At 40.1% G+C, this 22453-nt stretch overlaps 1 protein-coding gene and 1 long non-coding RNA gene across 3 annotated transcripts in view; one reads left to right on the top strand and one right to left on the bottom strand.

Annotated features, from left to right (window-relative positions):
* The window catches only part of LOC136690970 (alpha-2-macroglobulin-like), a 52744-nt gene that overhangs the window by 7188 nt on the left and 23103 nt on the right, over nucleotides 1-22453 (bottom strand). For both annotated transcript variants that reach the window (XM_066663141.1, XM_066663149.1), the window contains exons 14-18: nucleotides 22225-22437; nucleotides 21946-22095; nucleotides 589-699; nucleotides 374-455; nucleotides 182-284 (exon numbers count right to left, since the gene is read on the bottom strand). In XM_066663141.1, coding sequence (XP_066519238.1) covers nucleotides 182-284; nucleotides 374-455; nucleotides 589-699; nucleotides 21946-22095; nucleotides 22225-22437 — 659 coding nt within the window. The remainder of the gene's footprint in view (nucleotides 1-181; nucleotides 285-373; nucleotides 456-588; nucleotides 700-21945; nucleotides 22096-22224; nucleotides 22438-22453) is intronic.
* On the top strand, nucleotides 12936-14210 carry LOC136690998 (uncharacterized). Its single transcript, XR_010801822.1, has 3 exons — nucleotides 12936-13278; nucleotides 13568-13707; nucleotides 13976-14210. It is a non-coding gene; the product is annotated as an uncharacterized lncRNA (long non-coding RNA).

The raw sequence follows: 22453 nt of genomic DNA, 5'->3' as shown, positions 1-22453 counted from the left end.
TGCATTTGTGCCAATTAGCACATTCACAGAATTCAACCAGCTATACATTTCAAAAGATTTTCTCAGTAGTTTAGAAAGAGGTACAGTATCCTTCATTATTTAAGGTAGGTTTCATTGTTTATATAATGTAATATAGATAATATAAAAATAAGACCATAAAAGAAAACACTGAATCATTTACCCAACTTCAGCAAGCTGCCATATCCAAGTTTCTGGGAAGAATTTACGAACCGTTTCGATGGGTTCAGACTCCCCATTCTCACTGAACATATCATCAGTCACGTCTTAAAAACCACAAAACACATTAAAAGCGATCATACAGCAGCAGCAGTTAAATGTTGTAAGTAGTAAATATTAATGGATTGACATTTACCATAATAAAAATATCCTCTTTCGTAGATAAAACACCGAGGATCACTTAAAGCCAGGTTAGTGACCATCTTGATCCCAGCATTCTATCAGACAATGATTTACAAAATCAAAAAAGTTAGTTCCACATTAAGTTAATTAACATAATAAAAAAATGTTAAAGCTTAAAGCAATAACATTTGTACAAAATCATTTACTCTAAAATATAATGTCTCTTACCTCTACAGTAGTGTATGTATGATCTCTGTGTGAATGAAAAGTACACTGCGGTATATCTTCAATGTCAGAGGTATATGTTGATACTGATTTTACTGGCAACAAATTAAACATCTGAAACAAACATAATGTTGTCATTATTAAAAGTGCTTTGTAAAATGTATAACACATTTAAGAGATATTTTAAATTGCCACCACTTTTAAATTGTTCCATATATATATATATATATATATGTATTTTTTTTTTTTTTTGGCTCACAAATGTTGAGAGAAGGAGCAGTGCTAATCCAAAAATTAAGAATAACTTCTTTGTATCAAGTTCTTAACAGTGGTTCTCATATCTCTGATGTCAAGAAACGGTCAGCAGAGAGGGTAAACAGTGTTGCGCGCAGCGTTCCTCTCTCACGTAATAAATTTGCTCTTTTATTTGATGTCGACTCAGAGACTCAGATTTCTTATTTCTCTCATAATTTTCCACCACAATTTGTGTAGTCGGCAGGATGAGCAACGGATTGTGGCGGACAGAGGAGCCGTGAACACGGACCAAGGACGCTCTCCGGCAGAGACTGGACCCAAAGGCAGGGAAGAAAAAAAACAATTTGTACCGTGGGGGTACATGTGACTGATCATCCCTCCGCTAACAATCCAAGCCTCATCTACAAACATTGGTGGTGAGTGACAGTCTAATTATTCGAGATTAATTATAGTTTAAACTATTCCCCTCCACCTCCCTTTAAGCACTCCATCCTGAAATAAGTGTAGTTGCATGACAGTGTAACTAGTGTGTGTACTGCTCGACGGTGCAGTAGTGAAAGAGTAGCCTGCTCATAGCGTTGTCTCTAATTGATAGACGTACTTTTAGAGTAATAGGTCCGGACCATGGGAAGGAGTGCTAGTGTTAGGTACAGGTTACTTAAGTGAATAAGTAGATAAAGAGAGGTGAGACGTTGTTGTTGGGGCTAAATTTCTCTGAGTCACTAAATCAAGTAAGAGAACAAGATGGAATGCCAGTTAACAAAAAAGTATATACAATTATACTATATATTTTATATATATATATATATATATATAATATTATAATTATAAGATTCACACTGCGGCTCTTTTTAGTCAGATGAGCCAGGATTGTGGCACTGATAGTGTAACATATGTCCCATTGTGGATTCGGATTCCTGACTACTGGGAACTTCAGTGTGAAATATTTAAATGAGATCAAGGACAGGGTGAAACAACCACCCGTGAGGTGCCTACGAGTGGTGATTAAACACTGTGTAAAAGAAAAAGAAAAAGTACATGTGGGGTGCCCACAAGCGGTGATTAAATATTTGAAAGAAAAAAAAAAGAAAAAGGGAGGGGGCAAAACTAAACCAGTGTCTCAGTGTGTCCCTTTTCCAGACGATCCTGACCTCGATGTCCGCCCTGCCGAAAAGAACCGCACCAGAGAATATCCAAGCAGCAACAGCACCCGAGCAAGTGGCAGTGCAACCACCTCCATCCACCGGAGCACCAGGCCTCAGTGGACCCGCATCCAGCACCCGGCCCCTATGGCAATCTGCAGCGAGAACTCGAAGTGTTGGACAGAGAGCAGGAGGGAATCGGCTTTCACTCTCCACTCGTCTCCGCCCGAACCCGAACCAAAACTTTAGGTGGAACTGAAGGGGGAGACCAATTCCCCCCACCCTCCGGAAGCCCGACCAACCAAGGACAGGTGATAGACATGCTCCAGAACCCAAGCGGCTCTTTCCCCATGGTAAAGGTGGCTGGCCCAGAAGAACCCCTGTTAGTACATTGATACTGGATTGAAAAGGACATGATAGAAGTTACCTCTGATCTGTGCGACCCCCTACAAGTATGAGGATGGAAGTTCAGAGAAGAATTTGAGGATTTTTGCAAGTCATGTTGCCTGACTGAGAACGAAAGGCAAAAAAGAAAGAAAGCGGGCAGACACTTTGGTTCAAGCAAGTTGATGATGGTAAAAGTAAGTTGATGATGGCAAAAGCAAGTTGATGATAGTAAAGGCAACCTGACGACAAGCAAGTTGCGACCCCCCACCAGCGTTTCACGTGAAGGAGACAGAGGAAGAGGACAAGGGAGGGGTCGAGGGCAAAGCAGAGGAAGAGGATTTGCAGGCAATGGGCCAGCTTTCCTGCCAAACGTGTTTCAGAGGGATATATGGGTGAATCGGTGCTACAATGGTGGCAAACAGGGACATTTTGTCAGAGACTGCCCGGAGCAATATGCTTAGGAGGAAGAAAAGCCAGAAACAGCACACTGCGAGAAGTGATGGGCGGCGGAGAGGCAGGATGCGCTGAGATGGCGCTGACACAGCGAAAAGGGAAGTACTCTCTTCTTCTCAAAACTTAAGTTAACTGCCTGACTACATAATTACTATAAATCTGCAGATCAGATAATGTTATAGAAACTAATGATAAAAAATAATAAATAAAGGTGAATTTATTGATAGACCATGCGAAGTATTTATTGGGGAAAAATATAAAAATGCTTCTATTCTATGTGTAGATTGGCTGATCTGAAATATGTGATTTCAACCTAATACTGAATGGAATCCCCCAGAGCTCTGGTGTAAATATATATATGCATTTAGTATGATGTATAGATATATTTATGTAGACTGTATGCAAACATGTCTATATAAATAAAAATAAAAATAAAAAATAAAAAAATCCCCTATTTTGCCGCGTAGAGGCCACTGCTGACAAAAGGCAGGATTCATTTGATAAGGGGATTCGGTTGAGTCATTGGTTTGATTCAGATTGAATCACTAAGTTGATTCATTGAGTTGACAATTTGATTCACTTGAACCTTACATGGGCGGCACGGTGGCGCAGCAGGTAGTGTCGCAGTCACACAGCTCCAGGGGCATGGAGGTTGTGGGTTCGATTCCAGCTCCGGGTGACTGTCTGTGAGGAGTTGGTGTGTTCTCCCCGTGTCCGCGTGGGTTTCCTCCGGGTGCTCCGGTTTCCTCCCACAGTCCAAAAACACACGTTGCAGGTGGATTGGCGACTCGAAAGTGTCCGTGAATGTGTGTGTGTCTGTGTTGCCCTGTGAAGGACTGAGTTGATTCATTGAGGTGACAATTTGATTCACTTGAACCTTACATTTGTTTCATTTAAGTTTATGATACTTTGTTTCAAATTTCAACTTGATGAAATTGATTCATTAATTATCATCGAATTTGTTGAGTTTGGTGATGGTTTGATTGAGTTTTATTCTAAATATTTGAGATTTTAAAATTATTATTAACAATGAGATTCATTTTATCCCCAGATGATTAACAGAGTAAACAATTAGCCGTTGATTCAACGTTGACATAACGTAATGACTGCCGTCTAATCAACGCTCTCTTAAGGTTGAAAATGAAAGTTGAAAAGACGTCCAAACACAGACATTGAAAAGACGACTATTAGACGTATTTTGGACGTCCATTGACGTTATTAATTGGTCCCGAAATAAATTACTTGTATAAAACGCATTTTGGACGTCCACTTACGTTATCGATTGGTCACCACTTAACTAACTTATTAAGATGAATTTTGGACGTCCATGGACGTTTAAAATATGTCCTTGATGGACAGACTACTTCACAGCTATTTTGAACGTCCAGGGACGTTCCTTGTTTACTGGGAATGGTTACCGGTTATTGATATGAATTGAGTCATTATTGATTCGAGCCAACCAATTTGCTTAATATAAGATCTGATTTAACATGTTTTAGAACATGTGATAACTGAGAAATCAATATATCACATTTTGAAGATTTTGTGCTATTAATACCTTTATATCTTTATTAGATACGAATGTGTGTGAAACCCCATGAAACCTGACATGGCATGGGATAATTATAAACTCATGTAGCTAAACACACAGCTTTCACAGCTCCGGTCGCCGCCACACAACTTCCTGTAACAGATCAAGAGAAACCCACTTTGCAGGCTATTCAATCCACTGCCACGGGAGCAGAGCAAGCTCAGTGGTCCAAATCAGGGTGCATTAAGCAAAATCATACATCATAAAATGTGTCGGTTTATTTATACGTAAATTCTACCCTCCGTTCCTTTTCAAGAAAATGATCTGTGACCCTGTCGTACCAACAAGGCGTCTTTTCCAGGGACTTGACTAGTGTTCTCTCAATGGCCAGCAGAGCTAGGCTGCTTAAACGGCCTTGGCCCATGTGAAGTGTGTCCGCCTGTGAGTGCTTTGTGACGTGGAGGGGTTCAGCAGCACCCGCTGGACAGAAACTGCGATAGAAGTCAGAAAGAGTGATAGAAGTCAGTCTCCAAACACAAGCTGCTACAAAATACCCACCAGAAATAGAAGCTCGATTTGTCGCTAGTCGTTTTTAACAAAGAAAATGCCGCTAAGAGAACTTACAAAGTCTGCAGTTCAACTCAGAACAGAATGAAAATTTAATGCTCCCACGAATCTTTACACCAAAGGATCGCTGATTCGCTCGTTTCGCTGTCAATCAAAAAGGGATTCAGCCTCAGACAAATCATCCAATCATTATGCAGAAGCTGAGCGTCCGGGCCAGCCGAGGCCAGCCCACTGCCCCATAGACCCCCAGAGATGCTGAGCGTCCGATGGGCGGGACAAAGACCAGCATTTATCCAATCACTCGTCTCGTTTCGCTGCACTTCGTTGCTTCGCTATTGAACTCTGTGGACTAGGGATGGGGAGATTCACCGATTCACATCGGTGGTTCGGTTTTGTTTTGAAGTATCTATTCTTTATTCTAACGTATTTTCTGAGTCAACGTATTTTTTTTATTGATTTCTTTTTTTTTCTGAGGCAACATAAAGGCTCAGTCCTCAGGCACGGACTCAAGCACGCAGACGTACACAACAAAAATGGAAGGAAATGAGAGCATTAGCAACGACAAAGAGATATTTAATACACCAAAAAAGACACACAAATCAAACGTGTGACCATATTTTGGGTTTTTTAAGCGAGGTGGTCAACTTAACAAGATGCACTCAATCTGCAAGCAATGCCGTGGGGCTATAAAATACGTTAGTAGCACGACAAACCTGGTGACGGCACGACGAACCTCCACGGCGGCAAGGTGTGGAGTAGCAGATAAGCCTAGCAGACAATAGTATGTGTTGCAAATCATAATTTTCTCTATGCACATTTTTAATACTGCACTTTTGAAAACTGTTCATCTTATATGTTTTATACATTTTGTATAAATAAAGACAAAGAATATAACTGAGTAATTCAACTGAATAAAATGTAATTCTCTGTCTGAATGTATTGAATTATGTATGAATTATTATTATGTATGAATTATGCATTTTTTGTATTATGTATTGGTTTTACTCCATTGAAAACAACCAGATGCATACATCCCTCAGATCGTTACAGAGAGTAAAGCAGAATTGTGCTATTGAGTTAAGAAAACTGATGAGTTAGGCTAATACATCCTCAAACTAACTGTATCGAATGATTACTTATCAAACCAAATCCTCTTATAATTAAGTCATATCGTTATCAAATCATTTTTGAATTGCATTGTATCCTGAACAGGAGTGATTTGTATCGCATCGTATCGACAAGGGTTTTCAGTGTATCGCAATTATATCGTATCGGTGGCAGTGTATCGAGATGCGTATCGAATCGACCTTAGTGGTGAAGATATACATCCTTACTGTGGACGCTCAGCATCCACACCATTTAAAGCACCATGAAGAGAATGATTGAGAGGAAAGCCGCGTCTTTACCAGGGATAAGAAGCTGAATCTGAACAAAAGTTGAGCACGTTGTAGTGCACATTTATTCAATGACATGTACACACAACAGCATATATTTGATCACTTATTTTTTGACATTTTAGGGGAAGCTGAGCTTCCCTTGCAGTCTTAGAGCAATCGCCTCTGGTACACATTGCAACGAACAGTTCATGTCTCCCAGAAACATAATACATAAAAGGGTTAATTGCTATTGCTCATGGGAGATATCACATGGGCAAAAGGAGGGAATGATAAAATATGATAGCCAGGCATTGATATGCACCCAGACTCTCTATACTCACCCAAACGTTTTGTTCAACATGCCTCACGTGTGCACAAAACACACACAGGCACAAACAACCCCTGTCACAACAACCTGTAGATCACCCCCCAGCGACAGAGCCATTCCATTGGCAGATTGATTTTGTGGAGCTGCCACCAGCAGAAGGGAAGCAGTTTCTCCTGCTCTGTGTATGCATGTTCAGTAAATGGGTTGAAGCTTTCCCCACAGGTATTCAATATGGCGAAACAGTAGCCAAAACATTCCTCAGAGAAATAATCCCCAGGTGGGGCCTGCCACAATGCGTCTCAAGTGATAATGGCACTCAATTTGTACATACAGGCCTAATTAGTCTAACTAAGCACCTAGGAATAGACATGAGAAAACATTGCAGCTACCACCCCGCCAGTGCTGGGGCAGTAGAAAGGGTTAATGGAACCATTAAAAATGGTTTAGCAAAAATGACACAACAAACAGGCCTTAATTGGGTTAAGTGCCTCCCTCTGGTCCTCTGGCAAAGCAGAACCAGACCACAGAAAAGAACTGGTTTTAGTGCCTTTGAGATAGTGTTTGGCAGGCCTCCCAACACGGGGTTAGGTCCACCTCCACTTAATAACCAGTTGCTTGACCCACTCTCTCACAACGTATTGCGTCTCGAGACGTTTCTGCCCATATCTAAGCAGGTGAAAGCAGTGCTGCCGCAACCAGCTGACCAGCCCTTCCACGACCACAAGCCATGTGACTGGGTGCTGATACGGGACCTCCGCAGACGAAGGTGGAACCAACCCAAGTCGACTGGACCACACCAGGTGCTCCTAGTGACACACAGGGCCGTGAAAGTGGAAGGACGAGGGATGTGGGTACATCATACTCACTGCAAGAAGGCTCCAACCTCACCTGAAGAAACAACAACTTAAGAGTGATAATAATGGTCAACCCCAAAGGGACGATAACGTGAACGAAACTTTGTCTCATCGTGTTCAAGCAAGATACCAGCTCCTGCAGATCACATAGGACTCTAAACCTGATGAAGTAGATAAAGACCTGGGGCTGGAACATTTCTTTGATGAAGATAATCTGTAAAAATTTTTGATTAAGAATCAAAGGAGGGAAATGTGATGGAAATTTGTTTATAGAAATGATTCATAATCAATAGAGATATTTTTAATCAGCAATGACCACGCATGCTTGTGTAAACTGAAATTGTTTTATTCCTAATTCTCTGTGTGAGACAGCAGACTTGTGTGTGTGTGTGTTTGAAATAACATATCGACACCTTCCGTTCAATCAACTCCCTTTGTCTCCAGACCAAAGAGGTAGAGGGGGAGGCACAGGACCCGTTGGAAAGGTGTTAGTGGAAAACCAATGGTAGGAAACTCAGAGTTATGGGAATAGGATACATTGAAATATGATTGAAATGTAAAAGAGCGAACAGATGGTGAACTTCAAAGGGTTTTCCAGGTATAAAAGATGCTAATCAAGAAACGGTCAGCAGAGAGGTGTAAACAGCGTTGCGCGCAGCGTTCCTCTCTCACGTTATAAATTTGCTCTTTTATTTGATGCCAACTCAGAGACTCAGCTTTCTTATTTCTGTCATAATTTTCCATCACACTACCTAGCTTTTTTCATCCCTTTTCTGGTGTAGTTGTTATTCTAATATTGCAAATAATTTCTGGTATTATGGTGCAGCATTATTTTTAATGCTGAGGAGCGAAAGAGACAGTTATGGAGAGAGATTGTCTCAAAATACTTTACAAATGCGTAAATGTTAATCCACAAATTAAACACAAGTCACAAATATGTTTCACTGTTCACAAATGAATACAACACACTCTGAGTCTCACAGACTGCAATTTGTACAAATACAGTGACATTCATAAATACATGTTTTTGTTTTTCATAGATAAATCATACTTTTATGCAAAAATAAATACATTTGTTTAAATTTACATTGCAAATACTTGTAAAGTCGAAGTCTGGAATTTAAAATTTATTGTAAATTGTTGAATCTGCGTTTGTGAATCGAGTCACTCACGAGTTTTCCGTTATGTGCATTTGTTTATTTCCTCCCGCGGGTTTTTGGATTTTGAGACTTTCCTTTCGCGTTTCACCCGATCCAAATACAAATGCAGCCGGATCCACAAATGTGGCCAGCAGGCGAACAAGGACGTGAACTTAAATGGAGACGCATTTGCGCAACATTTAATTTGGAAGTTCGAACAAAAAGTCCCTAAGCCGCTAAATTCAGCTTCATATCACAGTAGGATAGGAGCGGGGATCACTGGGGAACACTTTTAAATGTGCCCTAAGTTTAAAGACTGTAGTGGAGGAAGGCGTATGCTGAACCTTTTTAAGACTCAGGATCTAGATCAAGAAATGAAAAATTTTAAGATTCAGACTTTGACTTTCTTTCACAGGATTCCATAACAGTCAGCTGTGGGATCCTATGAACCCCCCCCCCCCCCACACACACACACACACACTCACACACACACATAATATGTTTGATAGCCAGAAGGCTAAGCAGAACACTTTTCAGTGACCCCGAGACACCAAGACAGAATGACATTGAGTGGTTCTCTTAAAACTTTATGATGACCAGATGGCCATTAAGCCCAAAGATCACTCACCAGGGCCTGGGAACTGAATCGTAAACTCACTAGGTGAGGAGACCCTACGATCCCCCTCAAAACATCGGAGTTCAAGCCAGCCGGTACAGCATGGACCAACAGTGCCCCCAAGTGGACATTTGCGAAATCATATGCCAACAGATGCATTCTCTCTCTCTCTGTCTCTCTCATTATGCAATGTTTTTTGAATGTTTATTCTCTGTTATTCTCAGGTGAATATATATTAACATGAATTGATTTGACGAATCAATCTGTATTTTAAAATCACAAAGACCAATTCCTTTCTCAAGTTAAGAAAATATTAATTAATATATAATAATTAGAACAGTTGGGGTAGCTGCATCATTATACTCAATGTATTAACATCCAATAAGATAATACAAGATAATACCTCGTATATAATTGCTTAAATGTTTTATCTGCCTGAGTATATTTTCTTTCTCTGGAAAACTTGAGACGGTCACATGTATTCCCAAACCCAGTAGCCAATCAGAGAACGGCAACCTCCCAAGTGGGCGTAACGGCACCACATAGAAAAACCGGACCCACTCTGAGAATTGCTCTCTTGCTTTTTGCTCGTTTGCTTTTTGGTCTCTCTTGCTTTTTTTTCTCCCTATATTTCCTCTTTGAAATCTGGAAATTAGAAAAACAGAGAGTGCTTCCTTCGACGCCCCCTTTCGGGGACTCCCAACCAGGACAGAACCAGAGGAAATTCTTCAGCTGACGTCACAATGCTCTGAGGGCACCTGGAACAGCCTGCCCCGTAAGTGATGACTCATGAGCGAACCCAGCCTCAGCAACTCCCACTTGGAGAACCGGGAGAGCCAGGCTTGGACTCTCTGCTGTCACCGCAACGGAACCGCTGTACCCATCGGTTGGTCGACCTGCGTCACGTAAGCTCATAAAATATAATTTTCAGAAGCTAATGTCTTATTAAGTATCTTGATAAAGTTACATATTAATTAACTTCATTTAGCAACACATATTAGTCATTAGTCATATAGCCTAGCTGATTATTAAGCCAGAACATGGGTTTCACCTCCGTTGATCCCATGGTTAAGATTTTATAATTATGCTATGTGTCAAATAATTATTATTCCTTTTCAATAAAGCTTTCTTTGATTTGAAATAATACTATTCATAAAAGTCTGAAAATCCTGAAACTCACTCCCTAGCGTGAACAGTATCCCAATTTCTGATAAATAATTAATATTGTTGTTATCTAAATTTCAGTAATAATAATAATAATAATAATAATAATAATTATAAGTGATAATTAAGCATAAATAATTCAAATAATGTTACCACGTTACAACAACATTAAAGTCCAGCGGAACTTCCCTAATTTCACTGCAGACTAGGGGTGTCAAATAAAATATATTAAAACCATCCCGTATTTGGACTAAAACCGTGTTGCTTATTGGACTGATTCGAGACTGATATGTTTCATAATTTTGAGATTGGATTGTTAAAATGGGTGATTTGTTTCAGATACTCTCCCTCAGCCGGAGGGAGGGGCAGATACCCCACGGCTCTGAAACAGAATATGCACTTGTCATTGGTCATCACTTTTATTTAGCCAATACATAGCCAGAGTTAGCTGTCTATCATTTACTGCGGCAGCTAATGGAGTCATAGTCCCGCCTACAGGGGGATGTTTTGCTGCGGCCCTGAGAGCAACAGATCAGTTCTGAGACACTGGGGGAAACAACAGTGCCACCTAGTGGTGGCTTGTTCGCCTGCTGCCCACATTTGTGGATCAGGCTGCATTTGTATCGAGTTTGGATCGAGTGAAATGCGAAAGGAAAGTCCCAAAATCCAAAAACCCGCGGGAGGAAATGAACAAATGCACGTCACGGAAAACTCATGAGTGACTTGATTCACAAATGCAGGTTCAACAATTTACAAATAAATTTTAAATTCGAGACTTTGACTTTACAAATATTTGCAATGTAAATTTAAACAAATGTATTTATTTTTGCATAAAAGTATGATTTATCTATGAATGACATGAGTATGGCGTCTATTTGTGTGTCAAGACTACATAGAATATTAAAAAATGTCAGTATAGGTGTTAAGCACAGAAGGTTTAAACACAGAAACTAGTGTTTTCATATATATATACTTTACACAAAAAATAAGGTAATTTGTATTTGGTATATTATTTCTCTGTTGCTTATTGGCAATAAAAATTATTGGCAAACAATGCTTATTGGCAATAAATCTTGTAACATTGGAAAGCCTGTTCATTTCCCTTTTAAATGATGCCACATTTGTAAGGAACATTTTGTGGGGGGTGGCACAGTGGCGCAGCAGCTACCGTCGCAGTCACACAGCTCCAAGGACCTGGTGGTCGTGGGTTCGATTCCCGCTCTGGATGACTGTGAGGAGTGTGGTGTGTTCTCCCTGTGTCCGTGTGGGTTTCCTCCGGGTGCTCCGTTTTCCTCCCACGGTCGAAAAACATATGTTGGTAGGTGGATTGGTGACTCAAAAGTGTCCGTAGGTGTGAGTGTGTGTTTCCCTATGAAGCACTGGCGCCCCCTCCAGGGTGCATTCCTGCCTTGTGCCCAATGATTCCAGGTAGGCTCTAGACCAGGGGTGGGCAATTATTTTTTCCATGGGGCCACATGAGAAACAGAAAATATTGTGGAGGGCCGGCCAAAAGGCTGATCTCAATTCTGCATAATATTAACTATACTTCTTTGTAAAAAGCAGTAAATAGCATTGTTTTGACAAGCTGGTAAGAGTATATGTTATAATTAAGCAATGAAAACATGAGGTTGCCTTCCAAAAAATGTAATTTATTCAAGCGAATTTCACAAAACAATGGGAAAGGCAATTAATCACTAAAACGGCGTCATAAAAACACGCTAAACATGCAAATAAAGATAAAAAAAGAAGCTTGGTAAAAAACGCCTTGCTGCTTTTGCAGTTTAGCTAGCAAAGCTTCCGATGTCCGCGCCCTTTCAGCATCAGTCATGTTCTTGTATTTCTCCCCGTGTTTCGTCTCGTAATGCCGACTCAAATTGTAGTCCTTAAACACGGCGATCTGCTCCCCGCAAACTAAACACACGGCTTTACCTCTCACTTTAGTAAATAAATACTTAGCAGTCCAATTTTTGTTGAAAACCCTGCATTCGGCATCTACCTTCCTTTTTTGAGCATGAGCAGACATTTCTGAGGGCTAAAGTCGTCTTGTGACTTGCTAGTGACAACGATCAAATCACGCCCATGCCTCAATATACGTTTTGCGTCATCATGTACGTAAATAAAAAACAACTTCAAAATAAAAGCAATGCAGCTTCAGTCCATGCATCAGGTAAAATAAGAAAATATGTTTATTTTGTAATTTCCAATTAACGTTACACGGGCCGGTCAGAGTCAATCAAAGGGCCGTACGCGGCCCGGGGGCCGTACAATGCCCAGGTTTGCTCTAGACCCACTGTGTCCCTGAACTGAATAAGCGGTACAGATAATGAATGAATGAATGCTTTTGTGGGATGAGCATTGGAGCTGAGTATGTGGGTTGCGCCCATTAAACATTTGTCAAATCCTCTCTGCCAATGCCAAACAGCTTATTCTGCCATTGACTCCATAGGTGGACTGCACTGTAAAAAGTGGGACTGGGGTCAATTAATATTTAGTTAAAAACTAATAGTAACTTGCACTTTATAAAAAGACTTCATGTAGTTTGAAATAAAATTGAGCTAAATTCAACAAATTTGAACAAAGTATTAATTGCAATTTACACAATTTTGGCAAAAAAAATTAGCTGGGAAATGTTGAATAGAATTTATTCATATTTTATCCTCCTCATTCCAAACGTCCAGTATGCTGGACATTTTTTTTCTGGCTTTTTTAACTCGACAGCAAGTTTTTCAACGTCCCACCCACTTTTACGGGTTTCTGCCCAACTACGGCTTTCTATTGGTTGGTCAAGTACGTTTAGGTTTTTTTGATTGGTTGTCGAAAATAGTCCTGGAAATGGCAGCACCTAAGAAAGACGCACCCCGCCTTCGTGATCGAACAAAACGTAAGTTTTTCTTCATTATTCCATATTGTTAACTGAAAAGTCTTTGTACATATGTTATTTTAGACGTATACTGATACGAAAAATAATTATACCAACAATGGAAAGTTATTTTCACAGTCCCAAATTTCGAGCGAAACATTTGTGTCCAGCTATATGGACATTTGGAATTAGTCTATGGAATGTTGCTGACTTTAACATTCTATGTATAGCGAGTACGTGCATCTAATGATCGATATTACATTATTGTTCATAGATTTCCTGGTATGCTTATCTTCTCATGTCTGTTTAGGCCTAACAGTAGAAGATGTTCTTCAGTTACTAGATGATAGTGACTGCAGTGTTGAGAGTAGTGAGGATGAATATACACAGGACAGGGAAAGTGATAGGGACTCCAGTGATTCTGAGGACATGCCAGATGAAAAGGAAGAGGTAACTTAAATCAAACTTAGCTTAATGTTAAAATAAAAGGCATTGTAATTTTAAATATTGTTCAATTTTGTTAATTGTAAGTATATTATGTAGTAGGGGGTATCAGCTCCAGATTACCAAGCCTGGTCTAAAATACATTTTAATGGACATTTTTATTTAACCTAAGACTGCACTTAAAGCATGAGAAACAAATGGGTATGTACACTGTATATTTGTAATTGTAAATATTGTTTTTAAATTAAGGTGGTCCTTATGAAATATTTTACAGGAAGCTGAACAGTCTGGACAATCACGGCTCTTATTCAAGCATGCAGCATTCAAACCTTTTGATGTTCCAGCATATGTGGATCCACAGTACACACCTGATGCAGACAGAGAACACTGGACACTTTAGAACTACTTTCAACAGTACTTTGATGATGAATTTTGGGGTCTAGTTAGTGACCAAACTAACATACGAGCTTTGAAAATGGTACACGGCTCAAAACATTCATTCATTCATTCATTATCTGTAATCGCTTATCCAATTCAGGGTTGTGGTGGGTCCAGAGCCTACCTGGAATCATTGGGCGCAAGGCGGGAATACACCCTGGAGGGGGCGCCAGTCCTTCACAGGGCAACACAGACACACACATTCACTCACACCTACGGACACGTTTGAGTCGCTAATCCACCTACCAACATGTGTTTTTGGACTGTGGGAGGAAACCGGAGCACCCGGGGGAAACCCACGCAGACAAGGGGAGAACACACCAACTCCTCACAGACAGTCACTCGGAGGAAACCCACGCAGACACGGGGAGAACACACCACACTCCTCACAGACAGTCACCCGGAGGAAACCCACGCAGACACGGGGAGAACACACCAACTCCTCACAGACAGTCACCCGGAGGAAACCCACGCAGACACAGGGAGAACACACCACACTCCTCACAGACAGTCACCCGGAGGAAACCCACGCAAACACAGGGAGAACACACCACACTCCTCACAGACAGTCACCCGGAGGAAACCCACGCAGACACAGGGAGAACACACCACACTCCTCACAGACAGTCACCCGGAGCTGTGTGACTGCGACACTACCTGCTGCACCACCGTGCCGCCTGGGCTCAAAACATCACAGTCTGAAATCACAGATTGTGATGGGATGCTTGCGTTTACCACGCATTAGATTGTGTTACAAACCAGTAGTACAAATTCCAGCCATTACTCAGATCCCAAGGGACAGGTTCTACAAATTGAGAAACAATTTGCATTTTGTCAACAATTTGGATGTAGCAAAACTGACATGCTGAATATTTTGACCGGAGGTTTTAGTAATTCTATTTTTATTAACAAATTTTTATGAAATACATTTAGTGCATACTACATGGATTATATGAAAATAAATCTAAGAGAAATTAAAGAAAAAAATAGAAGCAAGATGCTTAATGTGTTGACTTGAATAGTGATAAATGAGGAACATGAATAAGATAATTCAGTTGTTTTAAACTAATGGAAATCTACTGCAAAATGTTTATATGTACTTCCATATTAGTATGTAATTTTTACTGTAAAAATGTATTACATGATTCCCCTAACACTTAACATAGAAAATACACTTGCTTTGGATACTGTGTGCGGCACGGTGGCGCAGCAGGTAGTGTCGCAGTCACACAGCTCCAGGAACCTGGAGGTTGTGGGTTCAATTCCCGCTCCGGGTGACTGTCTGTGAGGAGTTGGTGTGTTCTCCCCGTGTCCGCGTGGGTTTCCTCTGGGTGCTCCGGTTTCCTCCCACAGTCCAAAAACACACGTTGCAGGTGGATTGGCGACTCAAACGTGTCCGTGAGTGTGTGTGTGTCTGTGTTGCCCTGTGAAGGACTGGCGTCCCCTCCAGGGTGTATTCCCGCCTTGCGCCCGATGATTCCAGGTAGGCTCTGGACCCCCCGCGACCCTAAATTGGATAAGCGGTTACAGATAATGGATGGATGGATGGATACTGTGTTAGTAGTAATAAATATTTGAAATTTTCAAACTCATGCGGAGTCTATGCCCTTAATTCCAAATGTCCAGTATACTGGACAATGAATATCTTAAAGTCTCCATGCAATTTAAAAAAAAAATTGTACTGTGACTTTTAAATGGCTGTAGTAAACATATTTCTTAGCAAAACATCATTTGTTTTTGATGTGTCCTCTCTCGGGACTGAGGAGGTTATGAGTAACACCAAAGATCCAGAAAATGCAATAGATTTTACTCATTGGGAGATCTTTAATTTTAATCACACACTTCCGCCCAACGCATTTTGAAACTCGTGGACACCAGCATTATTGGGTTCTGAATGTCCTCGGACTTCCCAAAGTGAACAGCTTTTAAATTATTAACAGCAAAAGAACTATTTTTATCTAAAAATGTGTATTTTGTTTGAGGCGCTCTTAAATGTGGGGACACGCAGTTCTAAGCTCCACATTTTTAATGTGGATCGGTGTGTTTGAGGGGGAATAACGACACTTGTTTGTATGTGGATGAAGTTTAACTTGTCTGTAAGTTTTTAATTCAGTGATTGAACTACCAGAGACACTCGTTTGTAACTCGAGGTGTTTAGTTTGTAGCACTGTCGCTAATGCAGTTAGCCGTCTCCGGAGTTTGGAGGCATTTCCACCTTAAGAGATCCGAAACCGCAAAACCATGGAGCAGGAATAGAGTAATCCTCATTTCTGTTCGTTGTTTTCAACGTTTGGAGTTCTTTTCTCTGTCTAAAACAACACCAGATGCCTCTGCTATGAGCAGGGAGAGAGAGGCGGTTTATTTACAAACACTGGTTCTTCAAGACCGGTTTCGAGCACAGACTGGAGAGTTAGCTGATGGTGAGGAACGTTTGATTAAAAAAACAAAGTGTTTTTGTGATTACAATCCTGAATTACGGTTTTAAGAAGCTGATGTTTTGCTTTCTGTAGTTTGCATGTTGTTTCATGTGTCTGTTGACGGTATAATGAAGCCATGACACGACGCCCAATCTCCTTAAGAGTACACTTTCAAACGGTCATTGCAGCACTAGCGCACTCTCACTTCATACACGGAGCTGCGTTTGAATAGAGTTCAGCAAATTAGAGGAACACTGCACACCACGAGGCAATAATCCGTCTGTTTACTAAACATTTAACATTTTACGTATTATGTTAGCATTCCATACTCAATATATCAGAATGCATGTTTTCATAATATTGTGTAGGAACACCTATTTGTTTTTATTTTTAATCTCTTTGGTTTTCTGGTGTTTTTTTTTTTTTTTTAACTATTTCCCAATCGCATTTTCTTTTTTCGCGCCATATACCCGATGGTTTCTGTTAAAGTAAACCATTCAGATCACTCTGAATTTTTACTGCTGTGTTATTTCTGTGTCAGAAACTGTGTTATATTCACAGTTTATTTGCACTAATTTGTGTTTCGGACATTTTGTTGTAGCGTTCGAAAACAGGCTGTAGCCGAAATGGCTCGCAGTTTACTTTTTTTTCTGTGAATCTGAATCGTAAAACTAAATTCGCGCGTGACTTGAGGGCACTACTATAAACAATATAATTAGTACTTATTAAAAGCAAGAAAAATTCCAATTCCAATCGTTTCTATACAATTTTATGACCTGTGTTTGCTCACGGTCTACAGTCTGGTTTAAATTATTTGACTACAGCAAGGTTATGTCTGTTTATATTTTATGTAAATAATGTATTTCAAATACAAGATATCATATTTTGTTAACAATTATACCCAGTCAATCTATTTAGGACTCAGGATGCACCTGCAAATAGATAAATAGAAAAGACCAACACTAAAACATTACACTTGCTTATGAAGTTAAAATTAATATTCATCTATTTGCAGGTGCATCCTGAATCCTAATTAAACTGATCTGGTATAAGATGAGTGCAGTCTCAAAACATTGTTGAGATTTAAGGGCACCAACAAGTTTTGACCTTGCATCACATCCCCAAAATATATTCTCCCTGTGATCCTTGATGTAGTTGTATCAATTTTCAATTTTTGTATGAATAAATGTTGCAAGAGTTGAATAAATGTTTATCTGGTATTATTTTTATGCACATTGCCCTGTTGACTCGAACATGGCACAAAAAGGACATATTAAGTAGATTTAAAATAAAAATAATTATGGCAACAAAGTGACACGTGATATTATTGAATAGATGTAAAGTTACTATAATTAGTGAATAGAAACAAGCTTTCTCCAGAAACCTAGTACATGCTACTCAATTTTTGCCAGATATTTAGTAAATGTAAATCAATACTTGCAAGATATTTAGTAAATATTAATTAAGTTTACTCAGATAAATAGTCCTTTCCTTGTGAAATTAAGTTGTATTTACTCAATATTTTTGAGCTATATTAATTCATATTTAGGCATGTTATTACTAAATCCAACACATTTTAACTGTGCATTTTATTAACATTTACATAATCTTCTTGCTTAAATTTAGTTAATTTATTCAATGAATGTTACTTAAAAGTTGGAAAATTAGAATCAACTCATTAATATTACGTGTCACTTTGTTGCAATAATTTTTTTAAGTAACTAATGGGTCACATTTTTTACAATGTGGATGATTGAAGTTTGAAGAAACAAGACATATTGGCAATTTAACAATTTAAACAATTTATTAATTTAACAAACAAGAGCCTCAGTGGCATGTGGAAGAACATACACAGCCACAAGAGCATGGCACCTCCTCCTTGTGCTGGTCACCAGCCTGGGCACGCACTGCTGTGGGATGGCATCCCATTCTTCAACCAGCATTTGTTGGAAGCTAGCCATTATGGTTGTGTTAGTCACTCTGGCACGAACAGCACACCCAAGCTGATCCCACAAATGTTCAATGGGGTGGAGGACAGGACTGCTGGCAGGCCATTCCATCCTCTCTGTAAGTGCGAGTGTTTTCATCCACCAAAAGATGATACTCTGTCGGTGCAACAATCAGCATAGTGTTCTCCATGCCTTCTCCACACTTTGAACCTACGATCCAACTACCGAAGGCAGAATCTGGACTCATCGCCGAACATACTCCACATGTTCATTTTCCAGTGCACGTGTTGCAGAGACCAGCGCAAACGGGCCTGACAGTGAAGGGCAGTGATGGCAGGCCTCCCGGCAGCCATGATAAGACCAGATATTGGCTGCATGCAGTCTGTCTACATAGCCGTCTGCTATATTGTCCTGCAAACCTTGACTGGAAATCTGTAGAAGACAGCTTACTGTACATTAGTGTTAATCTCCTATGTTAATCTCCTCCCCAAGATGCAATACCATTTAACATTAGTGTTGACAGTTTGAGTAATTTATCTTCTTGAGGTGTCGTCGTCTTGGGACACCCATTTGCATCTTGTCTCTGACATCCCCCTTTATATGGAACTTGCCAGTTCACATTTAAAATGAATTACAGGGTGGGCCATTTACATGGATACACCTTAATAAAATGGGAATGGTTGGTGATATTAACTTCCTGTTTGTGGCACATTAGAATGGGTGGTGACCATGGTGGCCATTTTGGATCCAACTTTTGTTTTTTCAATGGGACGAGGGTCATGTGACACATCAAATTTATTGGGAATTTCACAACAAAAACAATGGTGTGCTTGGTTTTAACACAACTTATTTTTTCATGAGTTATTTACAAGTTTCTGACCACTTATAAAATGTGTTCAAAAGTGTTGCCCATTAGAGTCAAGTCAAGTCAAGAGTCAATCAATATTCAAGTCAAGAGTTTTATTGTCAATTCTGCATATGTACAGGCCATACAAAGGATTGAAATTATGTTAATCTCCTCCCCAAGATGCAGTAACATTTAACAAAAAATAGACTAAATTCAACTAAGCTAAGTATATAAATATATCAAAATGAACAAACAGAAGACAAGTGCAGGACATACAACACCAGCAGCTCACTGATAGACATACATGAGACAATGGGACACTGACTGAAGACAATAACTTGATTTGGAGGTAGGATAATGGATGTACAAGGCAGTGTAAACAATAGTGCAAAAAATTGAAATAGAAGGAGGTAGGACACTGGATGTACAGGGCAGAGTAAACAAAAGTGCAAAATAAACGTAATAGGAGGAGGTAGGATACTGGATGTACAAGGCAGAGTAAACAAAAGTGCAAAATAATCGTAATAGGAGGAGGTAGGATACTGGATGTACAAGGCAGAGTAGACAACAGTGCAAGATAATCGTATACCAACTAAATAAAGTGAACAAGTGCATACTGGTTACATTGAAAAAGTCACAGTTAGGTCTGATGAGGAGCTTAAGTGACATTACCAATATAAACAGAACTGGTGTCAACAGTAGTGCAAATATAGAGATATGAAGCCTGGAGGCTGGTTAAAGTGGTTGAGTGCCTGCCTGATTTTCAAAGTCACAGTTGAGTATTGGTGGTAATTGATGAGGTTGCTGAGTAGTGTGCGGGGGAGAAGTGGGAGGGGGAGCAGAGCAGGGAGAGAGTTCAGCATTCTCACAGCCTGATGGATGGAGCTATCTCTCAGTCTGCTGGTCCTAGCCCTGAGACTACGCAGTCTCCACCCTGATGGCAGCAGGCTGAAGAAGCTTTGTAGAGGGTGGGTGGGATCACCTTTATGTTGGATTTTCAATGCAACCCTCTTCTCCCACTCTTCACACACTAATAGCAACACCACAGGAGAAATGCTAGTACAGGCTTCCAGAATCCATAGTTTCAGGTGCTGCACATCTTGATGGTTTGGTGTGGTATATGGGGTACAAAGATAGTGGGACCATTCTTCATCAATGCCTCAAGGCCACTGGATATGCGAAATTGCTACATGATGTTGCAATGTGTTTTCCTCTTTATGAACTGAAGCTGGCACTTTCCCTGAGTTTTTCCAGCAAGATGGTGCCGACTTCAAAATGGCCACCGCGGTCACCACCCATTTTGAAAAGACCCCCCCCCCCTCCCTTATACTAATGTGCCACAAACAGGAAGTTAATATCACCAACCATTCCCATATTATTAAGGTGTATCCATATAAATGGCTTACCCTGTAATTCAACGTTCATTTCATCCTAGTTCATGTTCATAGTTACATATTCATTTTTAAATTAAGTAAGTTCACAATTTCAAAAATGACCTAGTTCACATTCTTTTGTTTACCCTCAAATAATGGGCTACAATTTTTTTCAATAGAAACCCTTTCTACCTCTACGTCACCAGTGCACAATGTTACTCCCAAAATAAATATATTATCATGTACCACACTCACTAACAATGGTGTATGAGAATATGTTAAACAATGTATCATATTATGCTGACAATGACAAAGTATACTGTATATGATCATTTTACTTAGACAGTTTTAACTTATGCAGCAGTTCAATACCACACTATGGATTTGTTATAATGAATAGGGAATCCTGTACTTCCATTACTGACTTCAATGATCCACGTGTATTCCACAAGCCTGCTTAAATGCTTCAGCTCAATGTGTCATTTTAAATTCGATGCTGACGTCCAGACATTGTTTTGTCAAAACAGACACAATTTGCACAAAAATGTGTGGTTTTTCCCATCTGAATCAACACGCAAGGGCTCAAAAGACGGATTCAAATGCTTAAGAAAATGCTGCTAGCACTGGTCATGCTTGGCTGTGTTTAGATGATGTCATGGGGCATACCGTTGAGCAGCGTTTAGTCGCCTGAAAGTGAACGACGCTCACATTCACTATTTGTAAACTTAATCGTTCAGGGGCGGTACTGTGGCGCAGCAGGTGTCGCAGTCACACAGCTCCAGGAACCTGGAGGTTAAAAGTGTCCATAGGTGTGAGTGAATGTGTGTGTGTTGGTGGACTGGCTACTCAAAAGTGTCCATAGGTATGTGTGTGTGCATGTGTGTGTGTTGTCTTGTGAAGAACTGGTGCCCCTCCAGGATGTGTTAATTTCTGCCTGACGTCCAGTGATTCCGGGTACACTCTGGACCCACCGCGATCCTGAACTGCGGTTATAGACAATGAATGAATGAGTCGTTCAGTTCAGTGTTCATTGAACGCGTTCATGCACAACACTAGTCTTAAACAGCTAAGAGCGGAATCCGTTTCACTTTGTAGTACGTCTAGGGTTTGTGTTTAGCAAATAAATAGTTATATATTTTCCCACTGTTTCACATGAAACCCATGCCCTGTCCATCATGCTATAGCTACATGCTCTAACTATGGAAACTAGGAAATATTACCTTGTTTGCATTCAAGCGTTCTTCTGGCTCCATAATGAACACACTCTGATCCACAGCACTGAGGGCACACAGTGAACCGGGCAAGGCAGAAACTTGGAGAGTATTCTCTTCACCAGGAACTGCTTCAATAGGAGAGAACTGAAGCGAAACCTAAATATCATGATGGAAATATTTTTTTACTCAGTTAACTTCTTCACCAGTCATAAGAATATATGCAAACTGAATGATTGCTAGGCAACAATTTCTTAAAATATATAAAAAAAAATGTGCAATTAATACCTTGTTTCTGAAGCATTTTTCCACATTAAAAGTCTTGTGTGCAGCAATTAAGTTCTCACTGGGCAGTACACAGTAAACCAAAATCTGCACTACAGGAGCCAGCTCAGCATCGACAGACAGTTTAAATGAGACTTTTCCCTCTATGAGTTTTTTGGAGTCTTTCACTTCAATCTTTTCATACCCATGATGCACTATGGTTCCTTTAGATAACACCTGTTAAAGACATAAG

This window comes from Hoplias malabaricus, chromosome 1, assembly GCF_029633855.1.
Source record: "Hoplias malabaricus isolate fHopMal1 chromosome 1, fHopMal1.hap1, whole genome shotgun sequence".
NCBI classification, from domain to species: Eukaryota; Metazoa; Chordata; class Actinopteri; order Characiformes; family Erythrinidae; genus Hoplias; species Hoplias malabaricus.
Note: the sequence above shows the minus strand (reverse complement) of the source record. Positions and strands in the feature narration are given on the sequence as shown.